A 21,070-nucleotide genomic window follows, 5' to 3' on the forward strand; every position below is an offset into this window, starting at 1 on the left:
TCCATCATCCTAACAGATAACCTTTTTGTGATTAAGAAAAAATGTTTTGCCAGAAATCAAGCCATCCTGACTCTCAACCCCAATCTTTGCCTACCAGAGCTTTCTCCATAAGACTCTTTACTCCTTTGAGGTAAAGACAGAATGAGGAAAATTCCAATTCATGGCTGGATATATCTCTAAAGTATGACAAAACTGTGCCAAAGGTGAAAAGCTATATATTCCTGGAGTACTAGCATCTAGCATGAACCCCTCAACCACCACTCAGTGATTTTCCTCTCTGCATTTTGTTTCCCTATAAAAAAATACCAACCCTACAGGATTCAGTAAGTCTGATTAACTTTCCGTACTTCACACCTATCCAAACAAAACCCAGTGCCTTGAGCATTCAGGAAATTAAGTTCTGCCTTTCTCCATGTGACAATGGAAGTTCCTGACTCACAGTACGAAAGTATAAATTTACACAGATTTACCTAACTTTTTCCAGTAACCAAGTTAAAACATTAGAGGGAGGGATAATGATATGAGTAACATTCTCTACCCCTAATTGGGCTTATTAAGGTAACTTTGATCTTTTAGTATCAGACCTTCCCAGCCAAAAAAGGGCAGAAGAAAACACAGAAAGACGAAGAATGAATATCTGATCTTACCTCGGTTGTCATTACCAGACAAGAAGCTGTAGGATTAATGGTGACATCCCCAGTCATCAAACCAACATCCTGAAATTCTTCATACATCTCACGGTACTTCTGATTACTCAAAGCTTTAATTGGACTTGTAAATATCACACGCTGTTTCTCCCTCAAAGCCAGGGCAATTGCATACCTGTATTCAAACATCAAACATCTTGAAGTTGTCAGGAAGACATACAGAGCACATTTCTTTCCTCTAAGCTTCTGCTTAAAAAAATAAAACACACAATTCAAAACACCAGTAGAATGATATGAAGCACTTCTTATCTACATTATTAAGTTCAGTGCAATCTTAAATCAACTATATATGCCTCTTTGGAGGGTGACCAATCATTGACAACAAGTTAACTGATTTTTATGGATATTAGAGCACACTGTCACTGTCTCATGACAAACTATTACTATCTGAACCCATGCTCTAATATGTACATCTCACTTCTGACCTCCAGTCAGCAAAGCCACTCCACTGTCCCATCAAGCCCTGACAAAAAATGCACACTATATTTTAAACATTTCTTGCCCTATAAACACCAAGTTGAAAAATAATTGAAACCAGTGCTCCTGACAAAGAAAATACACAAACTCCTTAGTACTTATAGCCAGGGGCTAGACAACAAAGGTATTTTTTTCTAAATTCATGCAAATCCATATTGCAGAAACTTTCCTTCCAATGAATACAATAACATCTCAACAAAACCAGACTGTCTAAAAATAAAAGGTAAGCTTAAACACAAATTAAGCCTTTCACTACCCAATAAACAAGACCAAAGTAGTTTTTACGCTCAAGGGTAGTCAAATCAGTTCTAACACTGATGATCAAAACTTTGTATCAAAAAACTGAGACCAAATAGCTACATATGGTTCAACAAAATGACACGACAAACATGACACCATTCTCTTAGAGCCTGTCAGAAAATTACTTACTCTGCACAAACAGTTTTACCAGCTGATGTATGAGCTGACACTAAGACAGACTGGTTATTATCTACACAAAGAATAGCTTCTCTCTGAAAGGCATCAAGAATAAATGGATATTCCTAAAAAGAAAGAAAGCAAAAGCGTTACATACTTTTAACACAAACTGTTACTTAAACCTAATTAATTTTGTGACTGATCTAGAGTGTAAATTACAAGAAGAAATGTAATCCTGTAGATGTTCGTAACTTCAACTGATCTTAATCCAGTATTTTGCAATGTCTTTGTATTTAAATAATTTTATGTAGTACCACATGCCTAGGATCTTTGCTTATGTCTTTGTTGTCATATCAAATGAAAACCTTGCCCCAGAGACCAAATTTTCTCTAATTTACTAATTTAGGAAGAGGAACTACGGTGTACAACTGAAGCCACTGCCACTGTAGGACAGAACTGAAATCACAACAGTCTATCCATCCCATTCAACCACATCATTTTGCTCTACCAAATTTAAAACACAGAAACACCAATCATACTTACAAAAGGCCATCTTTTCAAGATACTCTTCCAAGCCTTACTGACAAAGTACATCATTTTTCCCCTCTACCTTCATCTACCGCCTAAGCATATGCAAAAAAAAAAAAAGAAAAAAAAAAGCAATCTATGACATACTTTTGCAGCTTTTCCAGTTCTTGGTTTCAGACCTGTGAATTCTTCATCTGCTGGAAGTGCAACCTATAAAATACATTTCAAATAAAACAGTTGCAGAATTCTTGGTGTCCACTCCAGTGACATGGCAAGCTATGATGAGCCGTGGCAGGAGATGTAAAGTGCATGAAAACTAATTTGAATGTCTATCCTGTTTCTCTGAGCTTGTGTGTCAAGGCTTCCTTCCTTCCTCTCAAAAGTTTTTCAACCAATCTCTCTATCCTCCCACCCCAACAACACTCCTTCTCTCACCGATGTGATACTCCCTTGTGTGAAATATTTCTGCTTCACCTTCACCTGCCTTGGAACATTAGCTCTTCAGGACAAGACACAGTTAGGGCTTCTGGCCAATGGATATTAGAACCGATTACTCAGTTCACATTGCTAAGACTCCCTTTACAAGGATAATCTATTTATAGAGGTAAAGTTCCTGTTCCTGGCCAACATCTAACACTCATTTGTACTAAAAATTTAAGCTCCCTTCAGTTACTGTGGGATGGCAAACTTCTATCAGACATCTCAAGATAACAAAGACTGTACAGATTCGTGGGCTTTAAAAACTGTATCATCAACTGTATATACCATTCCTTCATTACAAAGGTCTAATCATGCAGGGTCCTTGAATGTGACCCTAATTAATTTGAGCTACTTCTGGATGACAGCACAGAAAAGAAAATGAGCATAAAAGTATTAGGAAGTTAAAATTTACGTATTTAATTCTCACAGAAACTCTGACATCTCTGGATGAAGGACAATTTAAAAAAAAATACATCAGCATTAATACTTCTGATTTTTCATATTTTAAATTGCATTTATGTCTATTAACACAATTTGAAAATGGGCAGTTTTCATTATTTTCCTTTTACACATTTTTTTTTTCCCTTTTTACCAAAACAGTAATGAGCCTTACAAGAAAGCCTTTAATTTTTGAGCCAGAACAGCAAACTACTTCAATGCCCACTTAGATCACACTATGAACACAAAGCTATTTTAACAAGCAAGGGGTATTCCTCCAAAACAACAGTACTCAGAATGTGCTTGGTACCTTTCAAATATAGAAACCTGTCAACATTATAACTGAGGCTTTCACGGTCACTCATTTTATTGCATGTGTAATTCAAACTGCTTCTGGTAAGACATCCTATTGATTTTTCTAGTGCATTTTGTGCAAGCTCAATGCCAAATACAGACTTCATCTCTTTACAGGCCTATTCTACCTTAAAAATATGAAGTAATATATCTGCTTGAGGGTAGGAAGACTTTGCAGAGGGATCTGGACAGGCTGGATCAATGGGCCAAGGCCAATGGGATGAGGTTCAACAAGGCCAAGTGCTGGGTCCTGCACTTGGGTCACAACAACCCCCTGCAGCGCCACAGGCTGGGGGAAGAGTGGCTGGAGAGCTGCCCAGTGGAAAAGGACCTGGGGGTGCTGGTTGACTGCTGGCCGAGTATGAGCCAGCAGTGTGCCCAGGTGGCCAAGAAGGCCAATGGTATCCTGGCTTGTATCAGAAATAGTGTCACGAGCAGGACTAGGGAAATGATCATCCCCTTGTACTCGGCACTGGTGATGCTGCACCTGAAACACTGTTCAGTTTTGGGCCCCTCACTACAAGAAAGACATTGAGGTGCTGGAGCGAGTCCAGAGAAGAGCTGGTGAGGGGTCTAGAGCACAAGTCTTACAAGGAGCTGCTGAGGGAACTCGGATTGTTTAGTCTGGAGAAAAGGAGGCTGAGGGGAGACCCTATCCTTTCTACAATTACCTGAAAGGAGGCTGGAGTGGTGGACTTGGCAGTGTTAGGTTTACAGCTGTACTCAATGACCCTAAAGATCTTTGCCAATCTAAATGACTCTATGGTTCTATGATAAAAGTACAACCACAATAAACAATATTATTATGCTAGCAGCATTACATGCAATTCTATGAAACAAGCCTGTATTTTTCATGTGTTTTTTCACTGCACTCACCTCATGTGTACAACCTTCAACAGTCTCCACGGCTTGCACCTTCACCTGAGGCATCAGCTCTGCCAGACTGAATTAATTACACGAGTTAGCATTGCCAAAAGGTATTTCGAAATCATGTTTTCTTTATAAATGCAAAAATAACGAACTGCACCTCAACTTTAACTGCAACATTCAAAAAAGGATGCACAAACTTGAAATGGACAGTTGGCAGAGACTACTACCAGGATTATGAATACTTTTACGTGTTAGAATTCTGCTACTGTATAAATCTACTTTAGCTACTGGCTTTAGGATTTCTAACACCTTTAAAACTTGCACCACACAACAGCAACTTGGATCATACTCGTTCACATCAAGTTTTCTGATTAAATGGGGACTTTTTTTCAATATGCAACAAAGCAAAATTCAAAACCTGTATTCCTGCTATTAATCATGACACCATACAACAGCAACCTGATGCACCCCAAGCAGCTGCCTGAAGACGAGACCCCTCTTTTCTTTAACAGTCCCTTCTCTCACGGCCACAAGAACATGGCAGTGTCTCACTGCATAACATGGTGGGTTTTTCTGACAGTTTTAACATACTTAGTAAGCTACTGTGGGCAAATATAAGTTCTACTGAGACCACTAAAACGGAAACTGACTTAAAATGTTGACTCTGGTTCTGTTTTGCTTCTTCACATCTACCCTTTGTTTACAGTGTTCCGAGAAGTCTTCTCATGACTTTCTCACAGAATATCTTACCCCCTGAACTTAAGAAAAAATTGCCACATAAAACCAAGTGACAATCCAGACCAGAATTTTGTCTAACAGAAGTCAATAATACATCACACCCAGAAAAAAGTATAGGAACACAGCAATCACATAGTTTTAATTCTGTAGTAGAGTCTTCTACATCTTGAACTAGGAGGTACACACCTGCATTTAGCAGCTCTGGATTTTCATTTCATGAACTCTTCTAATCATTTTCTGAACCAGTATAAACTTTCTAAGAATCTCGTAAGACACACTAAGCTGCCGACTCTATCCCTTCAATCTGTTTTTAAAACTCCTCATAACACTTGTCATTAAGTTCTGGAAAGGGACAGGGAGAGACATGAAGAAACAGCATTCTGTCTTTCCTTCAGCTGCCTTATCTCCCCAGCCGTCCATACATACCCCGCTCTCCACATCAAATAGCTGCCATTTGTGCTCAAATTTAAAAGCATGTCTGTACTTAAGATTCCAAATATAGGCTGCAAATGTGATCTTACATGCTTCCTGTCCTGGTATGAGGTAATACTGAGCCAACTTTCTGTGCAGTAATTTCACTTTTTGTTAAGTCTCTTCTAACTAACTTGCTCTCAGAAATTAATGGCATAATCGCTGCTTCTAGCAGAGATAAGGCCTGATGTTTATAGGTAATATCAAGAGGGTATGCAGCAAGGCTCCTCATTTACTCCTCACTTACTGCTGTAACAGCCAAGGTCAGATAACTTTGTTGTGGACCAAGCTGAAGGCCCAGAAGTGGAAGAGCATAGAGAGATTGCATCACCTCATTTATATATAAAATGGAAAATGAACTTCATATGCAAATTCATCTTTAAATGAAAACACTGCAAAGCCACTTACATTGACTATTCACAACTAGCATATCGCTAGTATGTGTTACTATGATTTTTCTTACACATTAAGCCAGGCACTTACTTAGCATCTTCTGATCCAACATCTTCCAATTTTGGCTTCTTTCCTGTAACAACATCTTTAGTACTATCAACCTCAACCTCCCTTTTGGTCTTCCCTGTTGCTGCTACTGAAGGTTTTTCCTCCAACCGTTTTCTGCAACATAAATAGTAAAAAAAAAAATTAAAGTTTGCCTCTTTTATGTACGTATTTTCAGAAAAGAAATCAGGTGTCCTACAGACAACAGTGATCACACTGCACTTAGAGCACGACCCACTGAAGTCCACACACAAAAATCACTGTGGGTTTTCAAAACACTTCCCAGCTAAGCGTGCTTCCAGGTCCATGCATTCCCCATTGCCCACTGTACCAGGGCTGGCTACAGCTCCAGGGCCAGGGGTCCCAGGAAAGAGTGTCCCTTTATGCTGCACCGACTCCCCGGTCCCAAGGAGGTCCAGTAGCTCCAACAAGCTAGCAGAAAGCGGGCTCAGTGGTGCGGCCCGAACCTCAGCCGCCAGAGCACCCTCAGCCTTACTTCCCCGGCCCCCATCGAGCCCTCACCCCGGTTTCTTGGCGCCCTCGGTGCCGCCCGCCTTGCTCTTCTTGGCGCCGGAGGCGGCGGCGGCCGGGTCTTCCTCAAACACGCTGAAGAGCTCGTCACCAAAAGCGTCCGCCATCTTCCCCGCTGGTCCCACACCGCCTGGCGCGGGAAGGCCTGCCCCTACCCGACCGGATCCCCGCCGCCCCTATCTCCGGCGCTGCACCCCGCAGAGAAACAGAGACCCCACCGCCCTCAGGCGCCGGGAGCCCTACGCACGGCCCGGTCTCGGTCCCACCCCTCCGCCACTGGGGTACGGCCGGCCTCCCTCAGCTCGCAGCCACCCACGCGCGACACCTCCCCACAACCACGCGCGGCCGGAGGTAGCCCTTACCCCGGAAGCTGATTCCCTCAAGGCGTAGGAGGGCTGGCAGCGGCGGGGTTACGCGCTATCCCTCAGGCCAATAAGAAGCGGAGGGCGGTGCCAAGCGGGAAGCGCTGGCCAATGGGAATAGCCCAAGAGGGCGGTGCCAAGCGGGGGTGCCCGGATGTAGAAGGGCAGGCCGGTTCCGCTGCGGGCAGGGGGTGTCATGGGCGGCCGCAACAAGAAGCAGCGGGCGGGCAGCGCGGCCCACACCGCCTCCGCTGCCACCGCCGCCGCGCGGGCCCGGGCCGCTGCGGAGGCTGGAGCTGCTGCTGCCGCGGAGGCGGGCAGCCGAGCGGCGCCGCGGCCGCCGCCCGTCTCCAAGGAACCGCGTGTCAAGCAAGGTAGCGGGGCCTGCGGCCTGAGGCGGCCCCGGGCGGCGAGGCCTGGGGGCGGCCGTGCAGGAGGGAGGGAGGAGGGGTGTGGGGTCTAAGCGGCTGAGGGGTGTCCGGGAGCGCAGGGAGGGAGCCCCTGAGGCCGCGGCCCGCCTCCGCCTGGGGGCTTGGGCGTGTTGGAGGGAGGCCCGGCGTTATTTGAAAAGGCACCTTAAATCCCTCTGACATGGGGCTGGTCAGGCCTGGCTTGAGCCTCTCTCGCTTCTTGGGGTGTCCCTGAGTAGATGAGCCTTGTGGGGAAGGAAAAATCTGTCATTAACATTATAGGCGGCTTTTGTGGAGCAAGTGGTGTTGTGGCATTTCCCCAGTAATGCACTTCTCTTGTGGGTGTTCACTGTGTTCATTTCACTCGTGCTCAAAACCAGTGTAATGTGCAGCAGTGTTGGATGAGCTGAGGGATGACTGCTTTGGGTGCAGCCTGAAAAACTAGTATTCTGCAGATGCCTGTTTTCAATAAACCAGCTTTGCTAGAAATAGTATCTCAGATACTTTACACCAGCTTGTGTTGCAAATTATGCAATGGTCAGGCCATCTGAAATTCCAACTTCTTAAGACAAAGTCTTGTAATTTGTTGACTTAAACTTTCTGAACATCCTCTGCTTTTACAAATTTGGGCTCTGGTTAACATTTACTGTGTCTCCCGCTCCTCCAACACATTGGTGCTCAGTCTTCTTTAGAAACTATTCTGCTTCTCTCCTAGGTTGTCTGCTGTGGTGGCAAGTAAGTCAGTGTAAGTGAAAAGTAAGTTAGCGTAGTCTAAATATTGTGTACTTGCACAGCTTACCAGTAAGTGCTAGTGGTTAGCTCATGAGGGCTAACTGGTCTTTTTAGCTCCTGACCAGAGGTGACATGCTTTTTTGCTGAAATGCAGTTACTTACACCCGGTCCTCATCTTAAAATGGGCTCTCCTAGAGCCTCTCTGCAGGCAGTGCAGCACAGATGAACTGGCAAGGTGAGGAGCTGGGAGGTAGCTGTGCCTCCCAAAGCACAGTGCTGCTCGCTCTGAGTGGTATACAGCCTTACCCAGTGGTGAAAGCTGTGAGGTTGCTCAGTTTCTTTATATCTCTGCAGTACCAGAAACAGTATATGTGTTCTGAAAAAAAAAAAACAGAATCCAACAGCAAGCTGTGTGTTGACATTCTAATGACAATAAATAGCTTTTGTATTTTAGTATTTTTCTAACAGCTGGTAAATGAAAAGCAGTTAAGAATGACCATAGCAGATGAGATCAAAAGGCTCTGTAACCTAGTTCCCTCTCCTACATAAGGGCCAAAAGCAGGTACTTAGGTAAGAATAGGTTGGACATGTGGTGATACTGTGTAGGGTGCTCTAACATCCTCCACCAGTTGTGTTGTAAGGTCTTCCTAAGCCAGATGCAACTTTTTTTCAATGCCATCCCAAATTATTCCTTTCTTTACTACAAAGCTATCCTGTCTGCCCTTGGACTTTGATAAACACCTAATATCCACACTTTAACGGCAAAGAGTTCAGTTACATAGCTATGCACTTCATAGTAAGAAAAGACAGTCTTACTGGTTTCAAACTTGCCATGGGCTTCCCTACTTGGCACTCCTTGCTCCAGTGCTGAGAGAGAGTGAACAGTCAATCCCATTTCCTCTTGCTGTACCACCTGAAATCTTATATTTTGTCTACTGAGAGTCAGACCCTTCTTCGCTATTCCTTGTTCGAGGGCCTTTCTGTACTGTTGATTATTCTCGTGTGCTTGTCTGTTTCTGGCAAATTAGTGTAGTATTTTCTTGCGCTAACCTGTGTTATACTTGGTCTGCTTTGGCTAGTGTAAGCAATGTTCTCTGTGTTCTGCTTATGTAATTGATGGGTTTTTCAATTTGCAGGTCCGAAAACTTACAGTTTTAGTTCAACAACAGATTCCAGTGCTGCCGCAAATCTAGATAAATCCGTTCTTAAGGTGAGTATCTTCTTTAGATAAAACAACTTTAGTTTTCATACTCTTTTCAGCTGAATAAATATTTCTTCAGCTCTTCTTCAGTATTATGTTATGCAGGTAAACTGTATTCATGTATTAGACAATCTTGAGCTTAATATGTTTGGGATTTTGAGTGGACTTTAAAACTAGGTGTAAACTAACAGGGCTGGAGAGTGTCTATTTTTTTTTTTTTAAGTAACAAATGATACATTGCATGCAGGACTACTAAGAGTTATGTTACATGCCATGCATGTGTGTTCTTCCAGTCAGGGGAAGAATATGGGTTTTATACCACAACCTCAGTAGCAATCAAAACTTGGTTCATGTTTTAGAAGTGTTAAAAATACTAAAATTATTTTTTTTTAAGCCAGCAAGGAAGGAGAGTGTCACAGATTGTATCTTGATGATCAAATTATTTTATACCAGTTCTTTTAAGCAGAGGAGAAAGGCCTTGTTCTTTCTGGTAGATTTTTTTTGTTGTTGTTTCCTTTGACATACTAAATTCTCTTGAAGATGTAAATGGGCATTCTCTGCAATAAGAAATGAACTCTTCTATTTCCAGTAAAAGCATATAGCTTGCAAAAGTAAAAAGAGAAAAGTGTCCCTTTTGTAAGAACTGCATACCACACTTATGGAAAGCTGGAAAGGTTGGGATTTGAATGGCAGAGTGATTTCTGCATTCTTATTTCCTTAGCCATAAGAAGCATTGATATGTAATAAGAACTTGTAATATTTTGCTTTGTATCAACTAATTTTCTCTGTGCAGGTGATGATAAATGGTAAATTGGAGAAACGTATTATTGATGTAATCAATGACCATAAAAAACAAAACGATGATAAAGGAATCATTTCCAAAAGACTTACTGCGAAGAAACTACAGGTGAGTTTTAAAGTGTTGTTCTCTGACCATTGTTTATTTAAAATAAATTCTTTATTTTTTGTCATTTTTATCATGTGTCATAGTATACTTCTATGTGCAATACAAGCCAATGTAGCATGCTTTCTAGTAGTTATATTAATGATTAATCAGTGGAATCAACAAGTATGCCTGTTAACAAAGATACATCTTTATGTATTCATTAAGTAAAATCAGTGTCTTCAGACAGGATAGAGGAATAAAACTTAATCTGAATTAAATCTGAATTATTTATGTTTCCTACACTTTTTTGTTTCATATAGTTTGAAAATTGTAGGTTTATCTTCTAACTAGAAAATATGTACATTTTGTCCAGAGGCTGGAAGGTATTTTTATTTATATATATACATACATATTTCAATAACAAGTATTATAAACTGTATGCAAAACATGATTTTTTTTTTTTTTACTCACTCTTCTGATACATTAATTTATGCTGTTTACCTCCATTTAATGCCAGTTACCCAATATGTGGGAAATAGGAGTTTAAAAGACAGTATTAGATTGCTAGATAAAATCCAATTATTTTCTGCCTTTTTTCCTTATAGGATGTATACATGGCTTTACAAAGATTCTCTTTTAAGACTGAGCATATTGAAGAAGCAATGAAAAACACACTTTTGTATGGTGGTGATCTTCACTCTGCACTTGATTGGCTTTGTTTAAACCTTCCTGACGGTGAGTATGGTGACAGAGGATTGACTATAGTTTTTAACAGAAGAGTGATAGGACATGGTCTGGAATGGGAATGTTTCATAGTAGTAATTATAATTTTTCACTAAGACCAGTAGTCATGACAGCATTCCTTTCCTAGATGTGCTGCTGATGGGTTCTGGGATATTTTTTTTTAGTATCTAAAGTCTTTTAGACTTCTTGTTCCTACTGTTAGTTTTATGGAAGTCCAACCAGCAAACGCTGGCTTATCTAAGTGCTAAAGGCTAATTTTATTTCAGGCATGCTGGTTTAGCTTTATATTCTTCTCATTGGCTCTCAACACACTTTAAAAGACTTTCAGTAATTATATTGATGTATCTGTGACATGTTCTTTTTTTATTTTAAAGATGTCTTGCCTGAAGGTTTTAGCCAGCAGTTTGAAGAGCAGCAACAGAAACCTAGAGCAAAATTTTGTTCTCCTGTGTCACGTGAACCGCCACCTCGTGTAGTAGATAGCAAAAAGAAGGAAAAAGTCCCTGAAACTAAGGTAATCTGAGAAATTAACTTGTATTTCGGGGGGTGGGGGAAAGAGGGGCATATAGAAAAAGAAGTTCTCTAAAATACAGAATTTGCATAGACTTCCAATGCTGATGTGAAAAACTTCTGAAAATGTGGCATGCTTAATAATTGTCATCCACATTATTTTAACTCCAGTGGAAGGGTTATATGAAGGTAAGATTATTTTTTTATGTTTGAAGTATAGAGGGGCTCTTCATAGTTCATTTTTGTGGTACAGCCTAGCTTAATTTTCTCCTGGAATGAGTTCATTCTATTTGTGTACAGATGGTGCTCTTTATGTATTTTTGTGGGTTTAAGTTTGCCTTTGTACTTGCAGTAGTTTGATTTCTGTGGTTATTGAATGTTAAACCTAGAAATCTAAAAGATTTTGCACAAAAGTGCTTTTTTTACTATTATTTTTTTAATCTGTAGAGTGTTTTTTTTAGCAGTTATAATCACGCAAGTATTAAGATCTATGTAAGTATATTGTGAAATGTTTATCCTGCTTGGAGAAGTTTGCTTCCTGCTTGATTTACGTCATATAACTTAGATTATGTATATAATATTAAGTAGTAGTTCCTAAATACTGACAGAGAAAAGCATTGGTATTTTTGCTTACTGTTATTATTATTTTTGATTTTGGTTGCTTTTCTAGGATACAAAAGCGGGGAAAGAGAAAGAAGTGAGTATGAAGGAATGGATTTTGCGATATGCTGAGCAGCAGAGTGATGAAGAGAAGAATGAGTCTGTGAAAGAGGCAGATGAAGAAAAGTTTGACCCAGTAAGATCGAATAACACTTCATGGAAGTCTTTCAAAAACTGGCAATGTCTGGTACACCTGCAAGTGGTGAATGTATTTGTTAAAAATTGTAGATTGAACAGGTTTTTTTATGTTGTCTATTTATACGTTTGCAGGTTGCTGAAGGGTAAATGTGTTGAAACATCTAAGTTATTTTTTCTTTCCGATGTTTTTTGTACTGAGCTCAAAATGCTGAATGCATTGTGCTGGAAAGGAATAATTCTTGAAGCATATCTTGGTGACATTAGGAAAGTGACTATTAAATTCTGAGAGGTTTTGACTGTTAGTTACGTAAAAACTAATTGTTTCTTCTTTGTGTAAGCTCAGTATAAAGGACAAAACCCCTCCCATTTTTTTTTATGAAGGTCATTAAAAGTGACAAGCATACAATATTCAACTTGTAATTGATAATTCTGTTTAAAATAGAATGAGAGGTATGTACATCTGGCTGCCAAGCTTTCAGAAGCAAAAGAACAAGCAAGCACCTCCAAGCAAGACAAAGATAAGCAAGGCCAGAAAGTAGCACAGGAGAAAATAAGAAGAATTCAGCAAGGTAGAGCTATACAAATTACGTGTGTTTTATTTTGTGATTTGTGTATTTGTTAGGCACGTAAGTCTCTGAGTCAGGTTAAATTGATTTCATCAACTTTTAGGCCACCCTGTGAATTGCAGGCTCTCCTGAATCTGTCCTTTCCATGTGGGTCAAATTCTAAAAAAGTCAGTAAAGTTTCACTACTTCTGTTTTTGAGTGCTCAGTATGAATTAATACAAGTAATCTTTTCTTTTTAAAGAATACATGCTCAGCAACTGATGGATGTAAATTGTATTCTCTTGGCTGTGAGTTGTATTTTCTCTCTGACAGAAATGGCAATACTTGAAGAACATCCAGTATTTAATCCAGCTATAAAGATTTCAAACCAACAGCAAAATGAAAAGAAAAAAACTCCCTCACCTCAGCCTCAAGAAACCCCTTTGAATTTGAGCTTGCTTGAAAAACCTGATGGTGCTGCAAAGGAAGACAAAGGTGTGTTGGAAGTGGTTTGGTACAAGCTTGAGGTGTACCACAATTTTCCACTATTAGTTCTTGTTTTTCTAGGTTGTATTGCATTGCAGTGCTGAGTAATCGAGCTCTGACTGTGGGAAAAGCAGGTGGACTACCAAGCTGACTTTAAAGAATCTGTATTTGTTTTTGCAGATGATGTTGAAAGCTATTTTTGCCATACTGTCACATCTAGAACTTTGATTTTTATTTTTTTTTATTGTGGGGCTAGTTGTTGTTTCCATTGTCACCCTATCATCTTCTTAAACTTTGCATTTTAAACCTTCAAACTTAAATTATTTTCTAATAACCAAACTTAAGCAAGACTTCTTACATTGGTGGGTGATCAAATATAGCAAACAGAATACTGCAATTAATTTCATGCTAAGTACTTTCATGGCAAAATCAGGGATTTTTGTCCTGTATCAGTACCAGTATGTCTGCAAAACATTTCAGAAAATACCCGTTTCTAGTAAAAATACATTTGAAGAAAAGGTAAAAACATTCCTGGCTATCAAAAGAATGTAAAGCAAATATTGAGACTTAAAATGTCTTTTTGCTCTCATAGTGAAAAAGAAAGAACCGCTAGATGTAAGAAACTTTGATTATAGTGCTCGAAGCTGGACTGGTAAATCTCCAAAACAATTTTTGATTGACTGGTGCAGGAAGAATTTTCCCAAGAGCCCAAATCCTGGTTTTGAAAAGGTTCCGGTTGGAAAATATTGGAAATGTAGGTATGTATTTCCTATAAACTTTACATTTTTCTTTTGGTTCTTGTAAAAAATAAAATTCTGGCTACTTCTGTCCTGTCATGTTCTTCCAGATTTATAGGGATATAGTGTGTTTAACCCAAACTCTATTTTAGTCCAGCAGGGAGGTATTTCACTCTGAATAGCTCTGCAAAAGTGATGTTTAGACTGGATGCTACCACTGAAAATGAGACTCTAGTGAATGATCCCATATAAAGGATGGGTTAGTTTTTAAAGCTGTACCACTGATATTCTTATTCAAAGTAATATATTAAATCATAGGCTTTAAGCATAGGAATACCTTTGGAGATTGTTTAAGATGAAGTGGAATTTAGAAAATTTTATTAAAGTTACTGTAAGTTTGTAACTAAAACAACGCCGTATCAGTGATTTCTAAATTTCTTCTAGAAAAATGAGTCTATATTATAGAAGTATAAAATAGAATATTAACACATACAAATAAGTAGTGCTTCTTGAAGGAACTAAGTAAAAGAACCTGTTGTCTTGCCCAAGTTAAAAGCTCCTAATATACTGTTCCCCTAAGAATCTGAGAAATTTATCTGCTGGTCTGACTTACCTAACTGTTAAACAAATATTTGCATTTCAGTAGATCATTAACTGTCATCTCAATCTATGCTAAGTAGTTGCAAGCACGCAAACAACTTATTTAGTCCTTAATAATGATTTATATGGTACAAATACTTCTGCTTTAAAGAAAATAAAGACATTTGTTAATGGGCAAAAAAAAAATAAATTAACAAATTCCCTGTTGGAATCTGCTGCTGAAAACTTCCTGATACTCAATTTATCGACTGGTTCTGTTTACAAAATATTATTGACTAACATTAAGTTTCTCTAGCCTAGTTTCTCTATTGGAATTTCAATCTTATGCTTTGAACAAAAACATTAACAGATGTGCTATTATATAGGTAACAAAAATTTAAGATAAATGTCTTTATAAATTTGTCTTTAAGGGTCAGGATTACAAAATCGTCAGATGATGTAATGACAATGTGTCCTACAATTGTAACAGAAGATAGCATGCAGGCACAGCATCTTGCTGCTACTTTGGCACTCTATCATTTAACCAAAGGACAAGTAAGATTTTCACCAATATTACTATTCTTATCCTGCAATCTGCCTCTGCACTTGTTTGTTATAATTTTTATAGTTGAATTCTAAAAACAGTATAATGAAGTGTTTGCCATTACATTCTTTGTATTGTATGTTCATTTGCTTTTATCTATAAGCAGGCATATGTGTTAGAGCATACAGGGAGGAAACTTTTTGATAGTGAAATTATTCTTTCAGTGTTGTAAAGAATGCAAGCCAGTTGAAAATTAAAGTGTATCATTGATGTTTATATTACTGTTTTCATAGCTTCTGTATTTAGAAGTAGTTCCCTATTTAACATTTTGTCATATCTTTTGCCGCTTCAGTTCATTTACGTTTAAAATGTCAGTGATACTGCTAAGTAGCACATAAAATATTTTTTTTTTCTGCTTTTTCCACCTGAAGTCAGTTCATCAGTTAATTTTTTTTTCTTTTTCCACCTGAAGTCAGTTCATCAGTTACTGCCTCCTACCTACCGAGATGTCTGGCTAGAATGGAGGGATATTGAAAAGAAAAAGGAAGAAGAAAACAAGATGGAAACCAACAAACCCCGTGATAACTTTATTGCTAGATTATTAAACAAACTCAAACAACAGCAACAGTTGCAGTCTGAAAACCAACCGAAAGTATCTGAGGGTCCTGAAGATTCCTGGGAAAACTTAGTTTCTGATGAGGACTTTGGCAGTCTCTCCCTTGAGACCTCAGACGCAGATAATTTGGAACCTTCAAGGATTTTGTTCAAAAAGTTGCAAAGTTCCTCCAGATACCAGAGGCTTCTGAAGGAGAGACAGGAGTTACCTGTGTTTAAGCACAAATACTCAATTGTAGAAACTCTTAAAAAACATCGAGTAGTTGTTGTGGCTGGTGAAACAGGCAGTGGGAAGAGCACCCAGGTGCCCCATTTCTTGTTGGAAGACTTGTTGCTAGATGAAGGGTCAACTAAATGCAATATTGTTTGCACACAACCCCGAAGAATCTCAGCAGTGAGTCTGGCAACCAGGGTTTGTGAAGAGCTAGGCTGCGAATCAGGACCAGGAGGAAAAGTAAGATGTGTTTGAATTTCTTCGTCTAGTCTTGATCAAATGCAGGGGGCTGGATTGTTGGTACAAAGTGAAACCAAATAATTCTCTAGAAAAGGGCATCTTGCTATGTCAGCGATTTCTTTCCAAATTGTCACCTCTGAGTATCCACATATCATTTCTGAAATTTTTAGCGAGTGATTAAGAGCAAGAATGTTTCATAATGGGGGTGGTCAAACATTAGAGCAGATTGCCCAGAGTCTATCGCATCCCTGTCATTGGGCATGGAGAAAACTCTCCTGAATAAGGCTTTGAGCAATACACTCCTATACCTTGAGTGAGGCTCCGCTTTGAGAGCGGCCCCTTCCGACACAAGTTACTCTGTTACCTGAAGAAAACAAAGGTCCTGTATGGTAGTCTATTTGTGCAAAAATATTTTTGTTTAGGAACCGTGAAGAATCCTGAAAAGAGCACTGAATCTACCACTCTTTGCCTTTCTGGAGAAACTTAGTTGTAGATTTCAGTGTTCCCTTTCTTCACAAAGTAAGGTTCGTGTACGTAAAAAAAACAACAGTGTGTTAGTCATTCACCATACTATTTAATTAGCGACTTGTGCAGTCTCTGAATCTAGCAGTGCTTAAATTTCACTTTGTTTTGAATATCTCTAGCTTGTGTCCTCTTTTAAGTTATTCTGTATTTTTTATATCTTTTTTTAAAGAATTCCCTTTGTGGATATCAAATTCGTATGGAGTCAAGAACAGGAGAAGCCACAAGACTACTGTACTGTACAACAGGTGTCCTGCTTCGGAAACTTCAAGAAGATGGTCTTCTTTCAAGTATATCTCATGTCATTGTAGATGAGGTAATCAGGTCTTACTGTTCTGCAGAAACCATAGTTATTCTGGGCCTTGATTTGTACTAAAACCTTACTATAGATAACGTTTTTCTAATTCTAGGTGCATGAAAGAAGTGTCCAATCTGATTTCTTGCTAGTTATTCTGAAGGAGATCTTGCATAAACGTTCAGACCTGCATCTGATTTTAATGAGTGCTACTGTAGACAGTGAGAAGTTTTCCAGCTATTTCTCACACTGTCCCATTTTAAGAATCTCTGGGAGGAGTTACCCTGTTGAGGTAGGTGAATGTTTCTTTGATTGTGCAAGACACTCTGTAACACAGTGTTTGTCTGGTTATTGTCTTATAGGGAATACGCCTATATCACTTCTTTCTTACCAAGAATAGTTACCTTAAACATGTGTTTTAAGGACTTGCAACCCTTTTCCTTCTTAAAAATATACATTCAGTGCTTTGAAGTACAGGGTTGTACTATTTTTTTTCTGGTAGATTAATTATTGATTAAAATCAGTCCCTCAGTGACACTTTGATTTTTCTCTGTTAAAGGGAATTCCTCTCGCCTCACATGCAGTTTTGTCATTACACTCTTACCTATGTTCCTCGTGCATGTTATATATTCTATGGTAAAGGTAATATTAGTGGTCATGTGGAAAGGCCCATTAACAAACTCATAGTAGCTCTGTGTTTAGGTTTTCAAAAAGCATAAGAAATTTTAAGTTAAAATTTGCAAGATCTATTACAACATTAAGATAAGGGTGTACGCTGTTCAGCTTTGTACGTAAGCATTGAAAAACGAAAAGATGCTGGTTAGCTTTTAACATGCCTTGTATTTCTTCTGTGAATTTTCACTAAAGATTTTCCATGTTGAAGATGTAATTGAAGCAACTGGCTATGTTCTGGAGAAAGACTCAGAATATTGTCAGAAGTTCTTGGAGGAGGAGGAGGAAGTAACAATAAATGTTACTAGCAAAGGAGGAGGCACTACAAAGTATCAGGTAAAATAGGCATTTCTAGTTTTGGCTTGGAAATGTTGATTTGTTTTTTGATTATCAGTTATGTTCCTCTTATTAAATGTGGTCAGTTTGTATAGTTTCAAATATTCTTACAGTTGGTAAAAGACACAATGGCACTTCTACAGTGGAAACCAAATATTTGTTAATACTGCACCTGTATGTTTGTCTCACCAGCTCCTTTATAGTTGACTTGATTGTTCTGTATTTGACATTTGAATTCTGTTGTACAGATTCCCAGTTCTAGATCTATAAGCAGCAGGAGAAGCATTTAAGTTTGGGATTTTTTTCCTCCCAAAGAATTCTCCTAAGTAGTGAACCTAAGAACAGAAGAGGCCAGGTCATATCCTTCTTAGGAAGATCTTGGGAGTTTTTCCAGCTACTTGGCATGCAAAATAAGATTTACATGAAATTATTGTGCAGAGCTTTTTGGTTTAACAGGCTGAGGTTAATCCTGTAGGTACTTTGCAGACAGCTGTATGTGCTTTTGGATCACATGAGCATGGAAGTTCATGGAGGGAAGAGTATGTGAATGCCATCTGGCTTGAGGCACCTTAGCCTGCTCATCTAGACTGTATATATTTTGGGTAGTTACCTGTCTGCTCTGACTTACTCTCTCAAAATCTCTGCAGGACCATTTAGCTTGACATGATCAAACACTGATGCATATGTTGAAAATTATGGTCTTATGTGGTCTGGTGATTATTTGTTTGTTTCCCTAGAGTGGTAGTTACCTTACATATCACAACAGCGTCCTTTAGTTGAAGCCCAAGTGCTCTCCCAAGTACTCCTCCATCTTTGTGGTTTATTTCTGTTGAGCCTTCAGTACAGAAGGATATGTGGTGCATGTAGGATAAGTGCATTGATTAACAATGAAATAATTTACAATAATGCCACTTATCATAGAAGCCTTATGCTAAATATGTGTCATAAACAACTAAAATGTCTGCATGTTCTGATAAATGTTTGCTATGTTCCCCCTTCTTCCTCCTTTCCTTCTGCTCCAAAACACAGCAGGAGTTGCCACCTTATTCACTCTGATCCAATGGTTGCAATGAAAGCTGAAAAGGGTGAAATGAGGGAGAGGAGAAAGGGCAGCCTGGTTTCTTATACTCTTCTTTCAAAATTCTGGTTTTGGGGTATCCACCTTGTTATGCTATTTTGAATTGATACCAACTGGATGCCAGATACAGACTTGGGAACTGTTTTCATTCATAAAACAGGCTGTATAGTACTGCTTCTACACACTTAGGTTTTTCCCCCTTTTTTTTTTTTTCTGTTTTGTCTCAGATGTCATTTAACAGTAGTAGGTACCTGTACACAGGTTATGTAGATGGCTGTGATTTTATGTAACTCTCACTGATTTTGGTGGGAAGTTAGTCAATTGTTTCTTATGTCAATCTCTGCTTTATGAAATGTAAATTAGGTGAAATCAGGTGAACAACAAGTTGACCACCACCTTTCCTACCTTCTTCTAAGCCACTGAGAACATGATTTTTTTTCCTGCTCTTCTTTTTCAGGAGTATGTCCCAATCCAGTCTGGATCTGGTATCGATTTGGCTCCTTACTATGCCAAGTATAGCAGTCGTACACAGCAGGCTATCTTCTATATGAACCCTTACAAGATCAACCTTGAACTTATTTTGGAGTTGCTTGCATATTTAGGTACAGTCTACTTAAGACATTTGTATGCTTGGGGTTGTTTGTACGTTTGGACTTATTTTCCAGTGCTTTCTACTGACAATGAAGTACTTGACTTCATTCTTACATAGAACCATAGACTAGTTTGGGTTGGAAGGGACCTTTAAAGGGCACTTAGTCCAGTCCCCCTGCAGTGAGCAGGGATGTCTTCAACTAGATCAGGTTGCTCAGAGCCCTGTCCAACCTCACCTTGAATGTTTCCAGGGATGGGGCATCCACCACCTCTCTGGACAACCTGTTCCAGTGTTTCAAAAACCTGATAGTAAAAATAAAATAATAAAAAAATCTTCCATATGTCTAGCCTGAATCTACCCGCTTTTAGTTTACCCCCTTGTCTTCTTGCAACAGACCCTGCTAAAAAGTTTGCCCTCATCTTTATTAAAGCCCCCCTTAAGTACTGAAAGGCTGCAGTAAGGTCTCCCCAGAGCCTTCTCTTCTCCAGGCTGAATAACCCCAACTCTTGCAGCCTGTCCTCTTAGGAGAGGTGCTCCAGTCCTCTGATCGTTTTTTTGCGCCTTCCTCTGGACCTGCTCCAACAGGTCCGTGTCTTTCCTGTGCTGGGGGCTCCAGAGGTGGATGCAGTACTCCAGGTGGGGTTTCACCAGAGCAGAGTAGGGGTGCAGAGTAACCTCCCTTGACCTGCTGGCCATGCTTCTTTTGATGCAGCCCAGTATACAGTTGGCTTTCTGGACTGTGACTCTGCTTCGTTGGCTCATGTCCAGCTTTTCCACCAGTACCCCCAAGTCGTTCTCAGCAGGGCTGCTGTCATTCCCTTCATCCCCCAGCCTGTATTGGTACTGGGCATTGCCCCGGCCCAGGTACAGGGTGCTTTGCTTGGCCTTGTTGAACCTCATGATGTTCACACAGGTGTGCATCTTGAGCCACAGGTCCCTCTGGGTGGTCAATTGCACCACGCAGGTTGGTGTTTTCTGCAAACTTGCTGAGGTTGCACTCAGTCCTACCATGTCATTGATGAAGATATTAAACAGTACGGCCCAGGTACAGGGTGCTTTGCTTGGCCTTGTTGAACCTCATGATGTTCACACAGGTGTGCATCTTGAGCCACAGGTCCCTCTGGGTGGTCAATTGCACCACGCAGGTTGGTGTTTTCTGCAAACTTGCTGAGGTTGCACTCAGTCCTACCATGTCATTGATGAAGATATTAAACAGTACTTGTCCTAGTACAGACCCCTGAGGGACACCATTTGTCACTGATCTCCATCTGGACCTTGAGCTGTTGACCAATACTACCCTTTGGATGTGGCCGTCCAGCCAATTCCTCATCCACTCATCAAGTCTGTATGTGTCCAATTTAGAGAGAAGGATGTTGTGGGGTAGTACAGACCCCTGAGGGACACCATTTGTCACTGATCTCCATCTGGACCTTGAGCTGTTGACCAATACTACCCTTTGGATG

General features: G+C 39.8%; 2 protein-coding genes across 2 annotated transcripts in view; one reads left to right on the forward strand and one right to left on the reverse strand.

Annotated features, from left to right (window-relative positions):
* Positions 1–6,848, reverse strand: part of SKIV2L2 (superkiller viralicidic activity 2-like 2 (S. cerevisiae)) — a 47,091-nt gene extending 40,243 nt beyond the window's left edge. The window contains exons 1-6 of the mRNA XM_014964995.1: positions 6,501–6,848; positions 5,964–6,095; positions 4,278–4,344; positions 2,277–2,339; positions 1,614–1,726; positions 648–822 (exon numbers count right to left, since the gene is read on the reverse strand). Of these exons, the coding sequence (XP_014820481.1) occupies positions 648–822; positions 1,614–1,726; positions 2,277–2,339; positions 4,278–4,344; positions 5,964–6,095; positions 6,501–6,616 (666 nt within the window). The 5' untranslated portion in view covers positions 6,617–6,848. The remainder of the gene's footprint in view (positions 1–647; positions 823–1,613; positions 1,727–2,276; positions 2,340–4,277; positions 4,345–5,963; positions 6,096–6,500) is intronic.
* Positions 6,849–7,060: 212 nt separating this feature from the next.
* Positions 7,061–21,070, forward strand: part of DHX29 (DEAH (Asp-Glu-Ala-His) box polypeptide 29) — a 28,110-nt gene continuing 14,100 nt past the window's right edge. Inside the window, exons 1-15 of the mRNA XM_014965060.1 lie at positions 7,061–7,245; positions 9,150–9,223; positions 10,008–10,121; positions 10,706–10,835; positions 11,219–11,358; positions 12,025–12,150; positions 12,595–12,721; positions 13,031–13,192; positions 13,776–13,941; positions 14,931–15,054; positions 15,516–16,112; positions 16,807–16,950; positions 17,045–17,221; positions 17,797–17,937; positions 19,473–19,617. Of these exons, the coding sequence (XP_014820546.1) occupies positions 7,068–7,245; positions 9,150–9,223; positions 10,008–10,121; positions 10,706–10,835; positions 11,219–11,358; positions 12,025–12,150; positions 12,595–12,721; positions 13,031–13,192; positions 13,776–13,941; positions 14,931–15,054; positions 15,516–16,112; positions 16,807–16,950; positions 17,045–17,221; positions 17,797–17,937; positions 19,473–19,617 (2,545 nt within the window). The 5' untranslated portion in view covers positions 7,061–7,067. The remainder of the gene's footprint in view (positions 7,246–9,149; positions 9,224–10,007; positions 10,122–10,705; positions 10,836–11,218; positions 11,359–12,024; positions 12,151–12,594; positions 12,722–13,030; positions 13,193–13,775; positions 13,942–14,930; positions 15,055–15,515; positions 16,113–16,806; positions 16,951–17,044; positions 17,222–17,796; positions 17,938–19,472; positions 19,618–21,070) is intronic.

The sequence above is a fragment of the Calidris pugnax genome, unplaced genomic scaffold, assembly GCF_001431845.1.
Source record: "Calidris pugnax isolate Ruff unplaced genomic scaffold, ASM143184v1 scaffold273, whole genome shotgun sequence".
Classification (NCBI taxonomy): domain Eukaryota; kingdom Metazoa; phylum Chordata; class Aves; order Charadriiformes; family Scolopacidae; genus Calidris; species Calidris pugnax.